Source organism: Clarias gariepinus, chromosome 6, assembly GCF_024256425.1.
Source record: "Clarias gariepinus isolate MV-2021 ecotype Netherlands chromosome 6, CGAR_prim_01v2, whole genome shotgun sequence".
Lineage (NCBI taxonomy): Eukaryota > Metazoa > Chordata > Actinopteri > Siluriformes > Clariidae > Clarias > Clarias gariepinus.
In genome coordinates this window covers 24,284,635-24,302,763 of record NC_071105.1, presented here as the reverse complement: position 1 = coordinate 24,302,763, position 18,129 = coordinate 24,284,635, and the positions used below count along the sequence as shown (strand labels likewise).

Here is an 18,129-nt window from a genome sequence, read left to right as displayed (position 1 = left end):
CAATTAAAACGGTCAACTTTTCAGGGGAACAAAACACAAAAACTAGTCAAGTGTGTTTAAAACAACCGTCCTCAAATTACCCTACAGTACACATAATTCAGCCGTAAGATGGCGACATTGCATTGTGCCGTGGTGGGATTTTCCGTACACAACAAAACGCTCGTGAATAATATACGTGTGTGTGTGTGTGTGAATGACAAAACAGGTGTAGATGACTCGTTCAGTTATTTGTTTTCATGATAACCCCTGTCATTTTCATCTGCTCCTCTGGCTAGTTTCCTCCACTTCAGGCTCACTATAGTCTACATCACCCTCACTACACCTTATTGTACCTGTGAAGTACTCCATTACTGGGCCGAACAACTGTGACGAGCACACAGGCTTTCAAGCTAGTCAAATAATGTTCTACAATCTACTGTATTTGGCTTGACGTTATTTTTTACAACTTTTTTTTATCAGTCAGCTTGTTTATTTATGGGATTGATATTAAGTAGGCGCTCCTTTTGCCACCTAAACACTATTGATCTATGTGTTCTGACACCTTTCTATTGGAACCAGCATTAACCTTTCTATAATTTGACAAACAGTAGCTCCTCTATTGGATCGGACTACATGGACCAGCCTTCACCCCCTATGTGCAGCAGTGAGGCTTGGCCACCCCTTATCCTGTTGACATTTCACTGGTTTTCCTTCCTTGGCTCACTTTTACTATGTCCTAAACACTGCAGTTTTGAAGGTTCTCTGACCCAGTTGTCTAGCCATTACTGTTTGGCTTTTCTTACAGTAGCTACTGTTTCGAAATCTTATTACAATGGCATCTGGAAATGGGTGGGTTATATTAGGCAGCAAGAGAATTTTTTTCTGAAGTCGATGTACATTGAAGCAGAAAAAATTGGCAGTCAAAAAGATTTGAGTGACTATGACAAAGGCCAAATTGTGCTGGCTATAAGACTGTGTCCACAACTGCAGGTCTTGTGGAATGTTCCTGGTCTGGAGTGGTCAGGACCTACTAAAAAGCAATCAGAGAAAGGAAACCGGTAAACCGGGTCATAGGTGTCCAAGGCTTGCTAATGCACATGGGGAGTAAAAGCTTGCCTGTGTATAGTCCGATCCAAAGGAAGCCCCAGTGTAGATCAAATTGATGATAAGGTTAGTGCTGGTTGTGATAGAAAGGTGCATTACTGTAATGGTGGCAAAAGGGAGGACTTACTCAATATTAGGCAGGTGGTCATAATGTTATGGCTGATCAGTGTATAAGTCCTGAATCTACTACCAAACTAGTTTTGGCTACAGTTTAATATGTGACTTTGCAATAGGTTTAATCAGTCACCTCACACCTCCAGGGTTGGGGGTTTGAGCCCCATCTTTGTTCCTGTGTGCATAGTGTTTGCATATTCTCCCTATGATTGTTGTGTTTACTCTAGCTGTACATATGGTGGCTGTGTCCTGAGATGGGTTTGCACCCCATTCGGGGTGTACCCTACCTCATGCCTTAAGTTCTCTGCGATAGGCTCCAAGCCCCCTATGACCCTTGCCTGCAAGGAATTTAACCCCTGCATCATGACTGACTGATCAAGCCACGAACAGTAGATTATAGAACAGTACAAACAGTTTTTGCATTTTCTCTCATTTAGATATGAAGCTGGGATATGAGAGAAAATAAAAATGCACTGTGCTCTATCGTATACATGACAAGTAAAGGCCTACTATTTTTAATAGCCTTACACAAAAAATGTTAACAACTGCTAAAATGCAAAAAATAAAATAACTTTTTTGTATTTTACACTGTAATAATAAATCTGCCTAGTTAGATTGTGATCTGGTAAATTTGGTCTCCACGGCATTGATGAACCTTGAGTGCTTATGATTCTGTCACCAGTTTACTGGCATATAACTGATAATCAACATTGTCCAATTCACCTCGCCATGGTGTCCGTGTTGTGGCTGAAAGTGTAAGTTTACGGCAAAATATGTGTGGTTTACTGTAAAATATCTAGTTACTGACATGTATAGGTAAGTTATACTTCTAATTCTTGTGGACTTTTAACCAGACTATAAATCAAAATTCAATCTTCAGTCGATAAGTGCTGGAATTCATTGCACCCTGGGGACATCTGATCATGTAGATGAAGGTCATAATTTTTCAACATCCTCAATGAGGTTAAGTAATGGTACATGTAGTTATTGCAATAATGTAAGAAAAATAATGACTACAAGTCTACATGATGGTAAAATGCCCAGTTGTCCTGCACAGTATACACTATCTTGTTCTCTTTTGAACGGATGATATTGAGATGTATCTTCTACTTAAGCTCTGTAAAGCCTTCATACCAGCTCATATCTGAGGTGCTGTTAATTGTGATTTCTGAGGATGGTAACTTCTCCTCTGCATCAGATGGGTTCTGCAAACACACTTGACAATACTGTTCTTGCAAGAATTATTCCAGAATAGCTGACCTTTGTGCCTTAAAATAACAACTGACTGTTGTTGTTACAGCACTTAATTACATAATTCTATATGTGTTATTTCAAAGTTTTTAAATCTCCAGGATTTTTTCTAGAATGTAGATATATATATTACAAAAAAAATTTAAAACAAACTAACAAACATTTGAATGAATTAAAAAACATTTTATTTTTTAAGGTGTGTTCAAACTTTTGACTGGTACTGTACATATTTATTTATTTATTTATTTATTTATTTTATTTATTTGCATGTTATTGCTTACTGGCATCCTATGTGTCCACCCCCTTGATTTACTGTCTCAAATCTCTCTGCTAGATATTGGATTGTAAATGTGGGGGTTTGCCTATTCTTCCATATAAGCATTCTCCTGGTGAAGACAAATCCTAATGTATCTTATTCAACTATTTGTGTTTTTGGGAGGATCCATATAACGGTGTGATGTCCAAGTGTCCACAAACTTTGGCCATATTGTGTATTTGTTACCCTCATCTGTTTATTCACATGAGTGAAAAAATAACATTTGCAAAAATATTATAAAGTAAGACACCCATACCTTAGCCAGTAGGAAGATTTATGTGCAAGACAAAGGCAGGAATTTCGAGAAAATGTGAACTCTACTGAAAATGTTTATTAATTTAGCCCTAGCAATGCTTAAGCGGCAGGAATGTGTTAAATCAGTTGTGTAAAGGTTAATGCAGCAATTTATTGTCTAACCTTAGATCATTAAATGTGAATGCAGCAGCATATGTTTTAATTCAACACTGTAGATGCTAATGCAGTCAAGTATAGGTTAATTTGGCTCTATACATGTTAATGCAGCAGAATATTTATTCATTTGCCTCTGTAAATGTTGACGCAGCAGTGTGTGTGTGTGTGTGTGTGCTTGGATGTGCATGTGTACTGAGCTTTGTAATTGTTAATGCAGCAGTGTGGTAACTTGGCTCTGTAAATTTGAATGCAGCAGGGCATGACTTAATTGAGATCATTCATTCATTCATTCATTCATTCATTTTTTATACTGCCTTTTCTGTGTAGGGTCAGGGTTTGCCTGGAGCCTGTTTCAGGAAGCTCATGGCACAGGGTGAAAAACATTAAAGATAAGTAAATGTTAATTAATCTGTGTATCTGTTACAAAAGCATTTTTAAAATATTATTATCTACCACACAACACAGTGAAGGCCACAATCAATGTACAGTATAGACATAATGGGGCACTACAGTGACACACCAAGTTTAGGACATCCCTCCATGGTTAATAAAAAGGCATGACAAAACATATCAGGCAGGCTGTAGAAATAAGGACCCACAACATGATAATATCTGGCAAGGACTCGTCACTCTTTACATGTGAGAACAATCTCTATAGTATTCTTCACATGTATTAGCTATGAGGTACTGTGACTAGATGAAAGCCCTTATCATGGAAAAAAAAACAAACGTGAATAACCCATCTAAGTCTACATAGATTTTTGACCATACGTAAAATCACCCCATAAGTGATGAAGTCATGAGCCTCCCCTCATTTCTTTCTATTTCACTTCCAAAAAGTCAGACTGTCTTGTATTTTTATTATAGTCATGAACAAAAGTCCTCCAGGCTTCCTCAAGGACTTTTTGGCTTTCATTTTGGCAGGTTTTTGGCTCCCATTTAAGTCCGGTTCCTGGACTGGACTAGGTCTGGAGAAGTGTTTTTGTTTGTTAAGCCACACAGTGACCTATGAATCATTCAAGCTTAAAAAAAACCCATCTTATTAAGGTATGAACAAGTTAGAAAAATGATGACAGATGATTGGGCCAGTGATTAGTTTAATGGTGATGCTGAATGCTGAGTGGTTAGAACAGATGAAAGGGGAAATGAGGTTGCTGCCGAGGTTGTTACATAAACAACCAAATTTTAAATTATATCTTTAGGGAGTTTGCAGCCTGTCACAGTAAAACATTTGTTCCTATTGTTCCTTTAATTTAATGTGAAGAAATGACGAGTTGCTCAAGGCTTTTGCACAGTACTGTACGTTTGACAGAAAAACAGAACCTTTTCATCTGGGATTGAGGCTAAAGGTAATTATAAAAACCACCAAACACCAAACTATCTTGTCATAAAATCTGTAAACAGTTGTTGGATAGCTAACGATACATTTTTTACCATCTACTATGAGAACATTCCAGATAACAAACCCAATTTCAAGCTTATAAATATACATTTGGAGAGTTGAGGTACAGTATGTGTTAACTGAGCTTTGTAAATGGTAACAGAGCAATGTTAAGTAGGATCTATAATTGTTAATGATGTAATGTGCACTGGTGGCTCAGTTGTAGGTGTCCCGTCTGCCTTGCGAAAGGTCGAGTTCGATTCTCAGTCTGTGCCCGAACCCCTGCCACTGGATGCAGTGCCGGTCCCCATGCCAGAAGCAGCCAAAGACTAACAACAACAACAGTTGTTAATAATGTAATGTATGTATTAAATTGGCCATTTATATGTAAATACAACAGTGTAAATGTAAATACAATATTTTAATAAAAGGCAATATAAAATGTTGATGAAACTGTGTGTTTTAGCTCCATAGTGTAAAGTACGTTCTATAAACAATATTGCAGCAATGAATATTTTTTTGTCTCTCTCTCTCTCTCTCTCTCTCTCTCTGTTTTAATTTACATGCTTATAGAGTATGGTGCTTCTTTTGGTGTTTTTGCAACTGATAAGACATACTGTAAGAAATAGTACTGGTGGTAAATAAATTGTGTGCTTTATTTTGCAATTTTACACTTTACACATCAGACACACTTTTTCCAAAAGTTTGGAAGATACCAGTTTCCCATACTCAGTCCTCATAAGTGAACACACTGACTAATTTATTCATTTGATATAGAACAATAAGTTGTCTTTTAGGGAGGCTAGGCAAAAGGCCAGTCTAACCTGAATATCAGCCAGCTAATTTGAAATGAGAAAATGTAGGTACACCAATCCTCCATACCAAACTACAGTATTGAACTCACTATAGTAGTAGGTGGATGTTGCTAGATGTAGCTGCAGTGGGCCATGGGTTGCTATACACTGATGAAGCTAGCTTTAACCTTGCCAGCAACATGGTGCAGTGGAAGGAACATCATCAGACACAGTGTCATGTCCCTGGACAGCATGATGACAGCATCACTATGTGTGCAGCTGTTAGCCAGAATTTTTTTTCTTTATTATCATGCCACTCTTGGCTCCTATAACACTGCCCACATCATCACATTCCTTAACACTGTTCACAACATTTCCAGTGACCAGGGGAGTAGACAGTTTAGTTATATTGTAGTCTGGGACAATGCAGATTCCCACCATGCTGCTGCTGTATACAGTTGGTTCATTGCCCTCCCACAGTATATGGTATTTACTTGCTACCATACTGCACATACTCGATCCTAATTAATGGGCTCTTTTTGGCAGAGCTTTGTAAAATCTATAATTGGCGACCCCACCCATACATACACCTTCGACAGGTGATGAAGGCCTGTGATGACAATATGTCACTCCAGACTGTACTTCACTTGCTGTATGGCCAGAGAAAACATTGCTTGTGAAGTCAATAAAACACTGTGACCAGATCCAAATAGGATTTTTTTCCCCTTTTATTTTACAATTACAGGCTTATTTCTGCTCTCTTTCTTTATAGGATAAACACAGAATGTGTTTTTTGTTACTGTTGATGAAAAAAAAATGCAACAAAAATTGAAAAAAACTATTGTATTTGTATTTTATATTGACCATACTGAATTTATTTTACATAGTTACAATTATATATAATTGGTCAAAATACATATACATATGAGTGCTATGACAAAATTCTCTTCACCCTGTAGAAAAAAATGCAATATTTTCCAGTTATTACATCAGTGTGGAGTTGGCATGTAGGGAATATTCAATTGATATTTGTGTGCTCTCCTGGTGCTCCGGTTTCCTCCCACAGTCCAAAAACATGCAGATTGGACAAGTTGGCATTTTCAAATTGCCCTTAGCATGTGAATGTGTGGGGGATTGTGTGTCCTGTGATGTTGGACTGGCACCCGATCCAGGGTTTTCCACGCAGGGGTTGCCTCGTGGCCTGGGTCTCCTAGAATAGGCTCCAGGGCCCTCGCCACCCTGTATATAGGATAAAGTGGTATAGACGTGGTATAGACAACGAATTAGTGAGTTTTGAAAGAAATGTGTGAGCATTTCTGCACCTTGGGTAATGCTTAAGTGTTTTTAAAAATGAACAATAGTTTAAGTAATTGAGGTAGCACTGGTTAAAAAAATAGGACACGTTAATTGTATGTGTGTGTGTGTGTGTGTGTGTGTGTGTGTGTGTGTGATTAATTCAGGTATGTAAATCTTAATGCAGCAATGTGTGTGTGTGAGAGAGTTAATGCAGCTGTCTGTATGAGTTAATTCAGGTATGTAAATGTTAATGCAGCAGAGAGAGAGAGAGAGTGAGAGAGATAGAGAGAGAGTGCGCGCGCGCGTGTGTTAATGCAGCAGTGTATGTGTTAATTATATGAACTCTCGTGCTCGCGCTCGGTAGGTCGCCGCTCTGGCCGCCGGCTCGTGCGTGTTGCCACAGTAACCGGTTTGTGAGTTGGAATGCTGTAGCGCTACCGCAGTGATCAGTGAGGGGGATGGAGCGATACCGCTCGGCCTCATCCGACAACGGCATCCTGATCGACATGGACCCTGACTCACCACGGCACACTGGACAGGGACGTGTTGCTCGCTCGAGCTCCTGATCCTCACCAGGCTTCTCCCATGCCCTGATCAGGGGCAGAGGGGTAAGTACACTAATCTTCCCCGAGCATAAACATGTCAGCTGACCTTAAAGCGGCTGAGAAGCGGAGAGTGCATTTGATGCAGATATTCCTGTCGTCGACGCCATTTGATTTTGCCCGTAGCTACAACACGGGGGACATGTGAATGCGGTGTGATCGGTCTGAGGCTCCGGAGTTGATCGAAGCAACAGGGACGCACCTTGTTTTCACGTAGGCTGATGGCAGCGACTGGATCAGTCTGCGGTGTTTTTTTTTTGTTGTTGTTGTTGTTTGTTTGTTTTAATCTTTTGCTTTTCCGTGTGTATTAGCCTGGATTGCGGTGTTGACGACTAGAGCAGGGCTATGAGGATTATTAAAGGCGGCGTGTTCAGGTCCATCGTTCTCTAGCCATGTCGTGGGGAAATGTGTCATGCAGTATAAACGGCATGTACCTGTTGGACCGGGGCAACACGTGAACCGAAATCGGAACTTTTCATCATTATGATCAGTCGAGGTTGTTAATTAATTGGACCGTCTTTTAAAGGAGTGAGCGGTGAGTGTAGGTTACTGACGTCACATAGGGGAACAAACAGGCAAAACACGAACGCCTTTAATCGACCCTTTAACTCCAGAGCCAAGCCTCAAGCCAGACAATTTATCCTGGGAGCTTTAATTAAGCTAGAAAATTGGACTAGGCCATAGGTTTTTGTTGTTGTTGTTGTTTTTTAACCTCTCTTATACCCTTATATATTTTAATCTTTTGCTGATTTGTTGAAAACCTAATTGAAATGTTATTAAATGCTGTTTGATGACAGTAGTTTTTTTCCCTACTTTGTGTGCATGTTCTGTTTTGAAACCCTTCTGAAAGGGAAAGGCAAGACAGCTAAATGACAAGTTAAAAACAAGTCTTATTATTATTATTATTATTATTATTAATTACTGATCAACAAATGTGACAGTCAAGTTTAAGGACAATATGGTTATTTTTATGTGGTCTCATTGCCCTCTCTTTGTAACAAAAAAACTTATTTGGATAGTTACCAGTTATTACATTTCTGAAGGTGGTCTGATATCAAACATAGCATCACCTTCTACTTAGACCTGTTAACAGTTTTTGAGTGCTTGATTGAACTTTTTTTCTATAAAATGTTTAGACACCTGTACAGTACACAGTTTGAATGATATATTCATTTAAATGTTGATCCAGCTGTAAATATAATAAACACCGAACATACAAATGACCCTGAATAAATAAATGAAATGGTAAGGATGAGAAGGTCAGGAACACATCTAAGGCGAGTGACACTGCACCTTAATTTATTTCTCACTCTTGCAGATTTTTTTAGAGACATGCATAGAGTATGAGCTAGTCTCTTACGGACATGGGCACCATTCAGTCTTATTAATAGACACACACTATAGGTTTGGACATAAAGACATGTTTCTTTTCTCTGAGCCCTCAAGTAGGGAGTGATATCAAAACTAGGCCACTCATGACCTTTCAGTCAGTTCGACAGCTCTGAGCTGACAGTGGGGTGGACAAGAGTGGATTTATCAGGCACTTCCTGTCCCATGTGAGAGTGCCACCAAGCTGTCCCATCAAATAACAATGCTAAGAGAGAGGAGTCAGCTCCTTACTGCAGGTTGTTCTTTAGAGAGACGGGAGATAAATATAGAATGTGGCTCACACCCAAAACTCTTGAGCAGACCTGCAAGACGACCTGTTATATTTGCCAATAGTAATTGTGTCTTGGTAAAAATAGTGTAAAAAACTCTTTGTTGTTCTTTGGATGTGTTAAATTATCCTGTGCGGTAGAAGGTTTTATGTGATGTTGAAATGGGCTTGTTTTGATTTGGCAATTGTTCCACTGCAGTAAATGCATGGCATACGCTTTCATTCAAAATAACTAACAAATGAGGAATATTCCATTACAAGCATGTAAACCTGCCTGTTTTGCGTTGAAAGTCCTGGGATTTGTGCTCAAGAACTTAGAATGTTAACTTTAACTTCAACAAACCATACTGTATTATATTATGACACTATGTTATTTTTCTACAATAATTTTAGAAGTATTAAATTGTATATATATATATATATATAAACTCATTTTGTATAAATTTGTATAATTCTGGGAACTCAGAAAAGAGGTTTGTCGAAAATGCAGACATTAGAGTTCTCCTGGGCAATATGAAGAGAGGGAGACAGTTCAAATTAAATGCCCCATTAAAATTAAACATTCCAGTGCTTCACTGATCAATTTTTCATGCAGCCCATCTTGCAGTTCGTCAAAGGTCCTAATAGCTGGATCACCCACTTTATTGCATGTTTATTTCCCTCCAAATTATAGTTGTTAATAATAATAATAATAATAATAATAATAATAATATTATTATAATTTTGTTGTTGTTGGTGTTGGTGTTGTTAATACTTCCACAAAAATATTGAGAGCAATTTGTTACCATTTATTGTATAAAATTCTAAAGACAGCTAAAAAAAAATGATTTGTTGACGATGCAATGTTTGTTTGAATTTGGCCAGACCCAAAATAATAGGGAAAATAAATGCCACTAGTAATTTGGAGGGAATTAAGTGTAAAGGTGGTGGCAGTGTGGCATAGTGGTTGGCACTACGTCATAAATGTGTGCGTGTGTGCATGTTTTTCCCATTTCCAATCACAATCCAAGGACATTCAGAGTAGCGTAATTGGTGCTCCCAAATTGCCTACAGTACGTGAATGAGTGTCTTTGTGCTCTGAGATGGATTGTCACCCTGTCCTGAGTGTACATCACCTGGTGCCTAAAGTCTCTTGGACTTCCAGTGACCCTGTACAGTATAAGCGGTATAGAGAATGAATGAAGGCAATCTAAAAGTTTCCCATCAGTCTTGCATACTGTGTTGACATCGTGACATGCCACAAAATCATCTCAATGTCCTTGCTCTTGGTTTCTTAGAATGTAGAGGGTAAACACTGGATCTATAAGTACACTACAATTACCCAGCCACAACACTACAACCACCACCAGGTGAATTGAATTAATTATATACCTCTAAGTGTTCTTCAGCTTGATTTATTAATATTCAATGTAGAATCCTTATATGTTGTATATAGAGCACTAGAACATGGTATCACTATCAGACAGGGTTCCAAGTCAAACTCCTTTAGATAAGTGTGGGTCAGTGTGTCATCCGAGGAACGCTTAAGATGTAACAAAAAAGTGTATAATTTCTTTGTGATGCAGGTTTTCACAGTTTTATTGATGTGGCTTCTTAAGGTTTCAAACTCATTCAGCAACTGGGACTAATTGAAACACATTAAATAACCACCTGGGACTGAATGGCTTATACTGCTGAATATTGAATATATGTTTCTTGGGATTTACAAGATTGCACACCAAGGGAATAACCTATCAAGTGTTGTAGATGTCCACTTAAGCACCCATCTCTTTTCTAGTTTATAGTCTATTATAATTTATTACAGTGTCTTCTTAATTGATGTCTCTGGGGGTTTATTGAATTGTCCAGGAATTTTTACCCTTTTTGTCTCCTTGATATAATGTTGAGTCAAATTGGTTTTAATGAAAATTTATGGTATCTTAGACACTAGATTTCTTTGATATAGGTTGTACGATTAATCTCAGCGCTGAGAGTGCCAAGTAAGCAACACATTCAGAGAGAATTCTGTTGCATCCCAATCTACATAAAGCGTACTAAATATCATGTCTAAATAATAGTGACACAATTTGGGAATGCCTGATTTTATAAGAGGTCTTTGTACTGTATGCTGTAGCACAACAATTTCTCTTTACTAGAGCTAAAAGGGCCAGCATGACAATGCCACTGTGCACAAAACAAGCTTGATGAAAAAATGATTTCAGGAAGAATTTTAGTCTCATGAACAGAGGATGAATTCAACCCCACTGAACGCCTTTAGGATGAACTGCACCAAGTGTCTACTCATAGGACTCGTGTGGCGGAATAAACAAAAATTCCACAATCACGTTCTAAATTCAATCCAGTGGAAAACCTACCTGTAGAATGGAAGTTACTATAACAGCAAAGAGAGACTAAATATTGAATAAGACGTTCAGCAAATGCATGTGGGTATGATGTCAGGTGTCCACAAACTTTTAGCCATAAGCAGTATAATTGTATGCTTTCCTCATTATTCTTTTCACAATATTACAAATATTTTAAGAATAATACAGGAATAATATTTTACAGTGTACATGAACATGACTGTCACATTTACTGAGCATTACAGTAGGTGAAATCTAAAAACCACAGAAGTCACCTGTGGGTTGGTATAAATGTGCATTTCAGTGACATAGCATTACAAAAAAGGTGGGATAATGATGTGAATTTACATGTTTTTTCTAATGCTCCTCACAGCTCCAAAGCTAATCCATGTAAACCTGGTTGCATCTATTCCACCTAGTCTGTTTTGTTTTCTGCAAGTATGTTGTTTTTCAGCCAGTAAAAATGGTTTAAACTACATCAGTTCTTTTTTCCGAGTATTATACAGTATTAAAATCTTTCACTTTTAGATGACCAGATCTTGAATATCACCATGGAGTTGAACTTCATTTTGGCCCATAGTTTGAGTGAAGTAAACTTCGATAGCATCCCAAAAACCCAGAAACAACTCTGCCTGTGAATAGCAGTCATCATATCAAATCATTTTTTTATTAATCAATTCATATGTAACAACATAATGCAGCTTTAAGTACATTTAAATGAGTTTAAAAAGCTGTTTTAGACTGATTAATAGAGAATAGAGTAACTATGTAGCTGACCTGATTTCGACTGCATTAACTAACACTGTAATAGATTAACTTTTCTGCTTTGTCAGTGTACAGTGTGGAGTTTTTAAGTAAACTTTAGCTACCAAAGCTGAAAGACACATGCATTTTCCAAGAAGTCAAAAGTATAATTCAGTACACAAATTGATTACATTTCATTAATGCTTCCAATTATTTCTGAAGTGCTTTAATAGTGAATTACTTCTTCTTCCTGTTTCAGCTACTGTTGTCTGGGGGTCAAATGAATCTGGACCCTGTGTGCGGCAGGTGAGGATTCTGTCACCAGTCTGAACCACAAATGACTTGAATTGTCAATTAAATAATTAATTAGAATATATATTTTGGGTTTGCAGCAGTGACTTTATATAGTCATGTTCAAAAGTTGATATTTTCTCTTTTATATTTATTTGTGTAAAAACATAAAGTAAATTATTTGATTGTAGAGGGTCTCAGTATTAGGCACATAAACCCACTTTTTCACTGTATAATTCACAAAAATGAAGCCAAAAAGAAAAAAAAAAAACATGTAGGGATACTAATTATCCCCTTACTGCTTTCACAGGAAAGGGAAAAAAGGCTTAGACATAAGTAAGTGTTGCTTGGCCAAAAAACAAACTTACCACCTCATACGCACTGCCAAGCACGGCGGTGAAGGGGTGATGATTCGGGCTTGGCTTGTAGCCACAGGACCTGGGCACCTTGCAGTTATTGAGTCGACCATGAACTCCTCCGTATACCAGAGTGTTGTAGAGGCAAATGTGAGGCCATCTGTCCAACAGCTAAAGCTTAGTCGAAATCACGTCATGCAACAGGACACTGATCTATAACACCCTAGATAATCTCCATCAGAATGAGTAAAAAATCAAGGTTGTGGTCACGACCAAGTCCAGACCTCAAACCAAATGAAATGCTGTGGTGAGACCTTAAGAGAGCTGTGAATAAACAAGTGACCAAAAACAATGCAGTGATGTTGAGGCAATGTTATAAAGAATGCTGTGAGAGACTGATGAAGTAATACAGGAAACGATTGCTGCTAAAGGTGGACCTACAAGCTATTGAATTATGGGGTATTTATTATTGCCCGCATGTTTTTTCTTTTTGGCTGAATTTTTATGAAATAAATAAAGGAACAGAGAAAAAAGGTATATATTGTTGTTCATCTGAGGTTGTATTTGCTTTTTTTTTTACACACACACAAGAACAGAATAAAAAAGGGGTACTATTTTTTAAACACGACTGTGAATATTGCAGTTTATTATTAGTCAGTGATGAGTTATCACACAGAAATGCAACAGTTGTTTGCATGAGACATAAAAACATAAACGTCTTCTACATGTAACTATTCTGTTACCAAAACCCTTGTAAAAATAGAAAACTACTGCAAACTACTGTACGGTACATGTTTGCATAAGAGAAAGGCAAATCATATAAGGGCATTTTGATTTATTATAATTTTTGAAAAATAAATTAAGGTTTTGTCTTGATATGTTGACATTGCTAAAAGCTTGTAATCTATTCTGGTTCTGTATCAACCTGCTGGACAAAGGCAATATGCTTGACACATTAGATTGTTCTTAACTGCAATATCCACTAACATTAGACATCTTAGAGTTTTTGTTATTTTTTGTCAAGCAGTGTATAAGCATGAAGCAATTATTAGTAAAATTAAACTTATATATACATATAAGTGGTAAAGTTGATCAAATATAAAAATGAGCAATTGATAAATAAGAGTACAGTACATTATATATTTTTTAACCTATACAAATTTGGGAAATTGCAAAAAAAAAAAAAAAAAAACACTCTGTCGTTATATTATATGTACATATGTATAAGTCTTTTGTTGTATTGGGGATTATTAAGGACTGTAGATAATAAAGGATTTGTGAAAATCACATATGATTTTTTAAAAGAAACATGCTCCCAAAAACAGTATGGATATTGGCACAGAATGGCTGGTTTGTGTAATTTTCGACCACAGGACAGGAACACAGATGGTGTTTGTTACGTTGTTGGCATCTCTACCTGTACATCTCTGCCATTCTTGCACATTAAAACACACTCAATGAGCATGCATAAAAAACATGAGCTCTTATGCAACATTTGGTCTTTCATAGATTTTGATGTTTCTAATCAAAAACTGTGATAATCATGATTATGATTTTATTATTATTTTTTTTTTGGTTGTTTGTTTTGTTTTTTTGGGACCGAGATTTCCGTATCAGCCTAAGCTCTCGGGAATGTCTTATTATAGACCTTTGAGCTGTGTGTCTGCTGGCTTGTGTTGCACAACAGGACGGAGGTCAGGCTAGGATGCTGAAGTCCTTGTAATTCCACTCGGGATAAAGCTCCTAAACAAAGACGGACATGTAAAATGGGGAAAAAATGAATGCGCACATACAGGTGTTTTCCTCAATAAACTAGCTTTTTTTAAATTTAAAATTTCAGTGTAAATTTCCGTACAGTGCAGTAAACATGTAGCGCTGAAAGAATCAGCTACATTGATTACTAAGCTAAATGTAGATGTGCCCTCAGGCATGTATTGGCTTGTTGCATTTTTAATAGTGAAATCAGCCTGCCGGGACTACGCCTTTTTATCCATGGCATCTCTACATTCTAGACATCAGGACAAAACCCATTGGCTTGTGTTCAGTAAATCCCATACTGCAATTTATGTAAGCTTTTTGCATCATGTCCCCTGGAGACAAGCTGCCATACAAAGTGACAGTCATAATTTCTGTCTCCTCTCTCCTTACGGGGTTGGATGTGTGCATGTTTGTGTGTTGTGTGAGACCAAGATGGAGTAGTATACTCTTTATCACAGTCATCAAGGGTATTTGGTGGTGCTGGTGGGGGGCTATGTGGTATATTAGGCTCACTGTGTTTCCTTCAGCATGGATTTGCTATTTATAGTTTAGCTCAAATTCTAACAACCTGCACTCGGAGATTGTGTGTGTGTGTGTGTGTGTGAGAGAGAGAGAAAGTGAGACAGAGAGACTCACACAGGGGGGCTACTTTGTGGTAAAGCAGATGTTTGTATAGTTGAGTTATAACCGTAGATGTGGGTTTCTGTAGTCCTGCCCATTTACACCACCATTTATCTGTGCAAGCTTCTCATCCTGGACCACATCATGCTACACCTGCTGCATCCATGGAATTTTGTCAGCACATTTGAGGAGCCTGTGCAGTTTTTCAGTCCTCTTGTTAAGTGGCATAAAATAACACCACTGCAATTCTGTCCGATTCTACGTATATCACAAATGACAATCAAAATGACACACACAATCCCAGTTATAAAGTAAGTGGCACATTTATATAGCTGAAAGTATGGGCTTGATAAAAGAGAAGGAAAGGAATAAACATGGTCTAGGCACAGTGTAAGGTGTTTTTTTTTACCCATGAAGGTCAAATCAAGGATTCCTCCTGTCTTAAGAATAAAAAGCTCACAGCTCACACTGGATGTGATCCTGGTCAGCCTGGTGCCTGTGCCATGAGATCAGGTTGTTTATATTGAGCTACAGCTGCCAAAAAATTGCTGGTGATTTGTTTGTTATCCTCAAAACTGCAAAAAAAAAGAAGATGTTTTTCATTTTTTCAAAATTTTTCAAATTATCTCATTTTGCTGTAAAATTGCTCATATGGTAATTTCAGTGTTAAAAAACTGATGTATCAGCGCATTAGAGTTAATAACACTGACCAAACGAAATAAAAAGAATAAATAGTTTACCTTTTCTCGATTTTTAGAGATTCACTCATGGGAATATCAGTAACATTTACTGTGAGAATATAATGACAGCAACATTGCTGTTAGTGAACCCTTTATTGAAACCGTTAGATACTATAATTATTTATGAATGTACTATATTTTTATTAGGATTGTTAATTATGCCTGTCGCTTTTTTGTCTGTGTTCTTGTTTCAGGACAAAGCAAACGTCTGCATCTTGTTGTCCTCTGAAGAGTCGCAGCTCCATATTCGATGGACTTAAAATGTGTTCTTTTCAATCCTCATTAACTCTTGACACGATCAAGACTCCAATCCATTTCCCCCAGTTTAAATATTACTCATGGATGTCCCGTCAGCAGCAGTTCTATCTCAGGATCGTGAACTAGAATGAATTGAAAACAGCAGCGGTTTATCAACGGCCTGGACCATTTCATTAGCACCTCTTCCATAACCAGTATTTAATTATTTGTCACATGTTCGTTACAGCACAGTGAATTTTTTTTCTTCTTTCGCATATCCCAATTAGGAAACTAGGGTCAGAGCACAGGGTCAGACAGCTTACAGCACCCCTGCAGCAGATAGGGTTAAGGGCGATGCTGGGGCTCGAACCCTCGACCTTCCGATCAGTAACCCAGTAAACCACAGCCTTAACCGACTGAGCCACCACTGCCTAATTTACTGCTTGTCATTATGTTCTTGTCTCCAAGGAAAACACCTCAGTATATATTTGTATAATGTAAAGTATATATGATGCACGAAAAAGTCTGTGTGCATGTATTACTGTGAAAATGTGTGATTATAATAATGTTTTCCAGGCCATCAGTGTTTAATTGATTTATAGTTTCCACTGTTTACAAGCTATTGTCCTGTATATGGCTGTCATCATCAGAGCATTATAAATGCTGTACTAAAAAATGAGGCCCGGCTGTTAATGCACAATCTGACAAAAAAGTCAGGAGAACATTTTCCTGGGCAGTTAAATACCGATCTGTTGTTACATTTCAAAATCCCCATTGCATTCCCTACATTCTCAGGATGAGTAACAAGTCAGACTCAGAAGGCATGGTCTACACGGTGGAAGAACTAGAATGCAAGATATGCTACAGCCGCTACGATGCCCGCGCTCGCAAGCCGAAGTTATTGGCGTGCCTGCACCGTGTCTGCGCTCGGTGCTTGAAGAAGATGGCTGAGATGGAATCATCACCTGGCACCGTCAGCTGCCCGTTCTGCCGCCATCAGACACATGTACCCGATGAGGAAATCTGGCTCCTGCAGGATGACAGTAACATCCTGGCCATCCTGTCCTACCAGGAGCGAGTGCGGAAGAGCGGCTCGATGCCTGTGGGTGAGGTTCTGCTCACCCCAAACAGTCTAAGTGGTGGAGAAATAGGAACAAGTGGAGAAGGAGGAGGAGGAGGAGAGCAGGCCCACAGTTCCTCTGACTGCCTGGTCATCACTATCATGGAGGTTCCAGGCGAGTCAACTTCACCCGACTCCACCGGAATGCTGAACATGGTGCGTCTGTATCGGCCGCCTAGCTTGGACTCGCTGCCATGCCACGTGCCTGTGCAGAAGTGGCGGGCGTGGACGTCGCGCTCTGTGCCGCGGTTTGTCATGGGCTTCCTTTGCCTGCTGTACTTCAGCTCGCTGCCCCTGGGCATCTACCTGCTCATGATTCAGCAACTCACACTGGGAGTGATCCTGGTCAGCCTGGTGCCCTCTACCCTCGTCCTCTGCGTGTTCTATGGCTTCTGTCAGTGCCTGTGCCATGAGATCATGGAGGCCATCGCTACATAGGTTGTGTGTGATTCATCAGTCTTTAAACAGTGTGTACCAAGCCAAAATCACAGATATGTCATTCTGCTCTGATAGCTCATCTACTGTTGCACTGGAATATACCAGCATTTAGAAGTGAACTTTCAACCATCTTCAGTTCATACAAAGGGCAATACATACTATACATTTGAATGAGCTGTTACATCCTGACATCCGGTGCAGGTTGTTTGTATTGAGCTACGGCTGCCAAAAAATTGCTGTTGATTTGTTTGTTTGTTTGTTTGTTTGTTGGTTTGTTTCTATTCTGTACCTGTTAGCTCAGGCTTAACATGACTGTGATCCTTTTACATAACACTAATAAGGGAATGAGAATCATATCTTTCATGGAAAACTATGGACTTTGTTCCATAACGTGAAATATGTCCTCCCTACTTTTGACAATCCATTTGTTGTGTAACTTTACAATATCGTCTCCATATACTTGTCAAAGTTCCTAGTTGCCTTTGTAAGGCATGCGAAGTCCCAAGCTATATTTTAATGTTGTATATATGAAATAATGTGTTTGTCATTGCTATGAGAATGAGCAAATGCCTTCAGA

The 18,129-nt window shown here is 38.5% G+C and overlaps 1 protein-coding gene across 3 annotated transcripts; it reads left to right on the top strand.

Moving 5' to 3' along the window:
* The first annotated feature begins 7,032 nt into the window (after positions 1-7,032).
* LOC128526877 (E3 ubiquitin-protein ligase RNF182) lies at positions 7,033-18,129 on the top strand. 3 transcript variants are annotated; one of them, XM_053499076.1, is made up of 4 exons: positions 7,033-7,254; positions 12,251-12,297; positions 15,952-16,209; positions 16,790-18,129. In XM_053499076.1, exon 4 carries the CDS (start codon positions 16,791-16,793, stop codon positions 17,550-17,552), a length of 762 nt encoding a protein of 253 aa, XP_053355051.1. In that variant the 5' UTR covers positions 7,033-7,254; positions 12,251-12,297; positions 15,952-16,209; position 16,790; the 3' UTR covers positions 17,553-18,129. The 3 variants fall into 3 exon arrangements, with proteins under 3 accessions (XP_053355051.1, XP_053355049.1, XP_053355050.1); XM_053499074.1 differs by having other exon boundaries at positions 15,952-18,129; XM_053499075.1 differs by lacking the exon at positions 12,251-12,297 and having other exon boundaries at positions 15,952-18,129.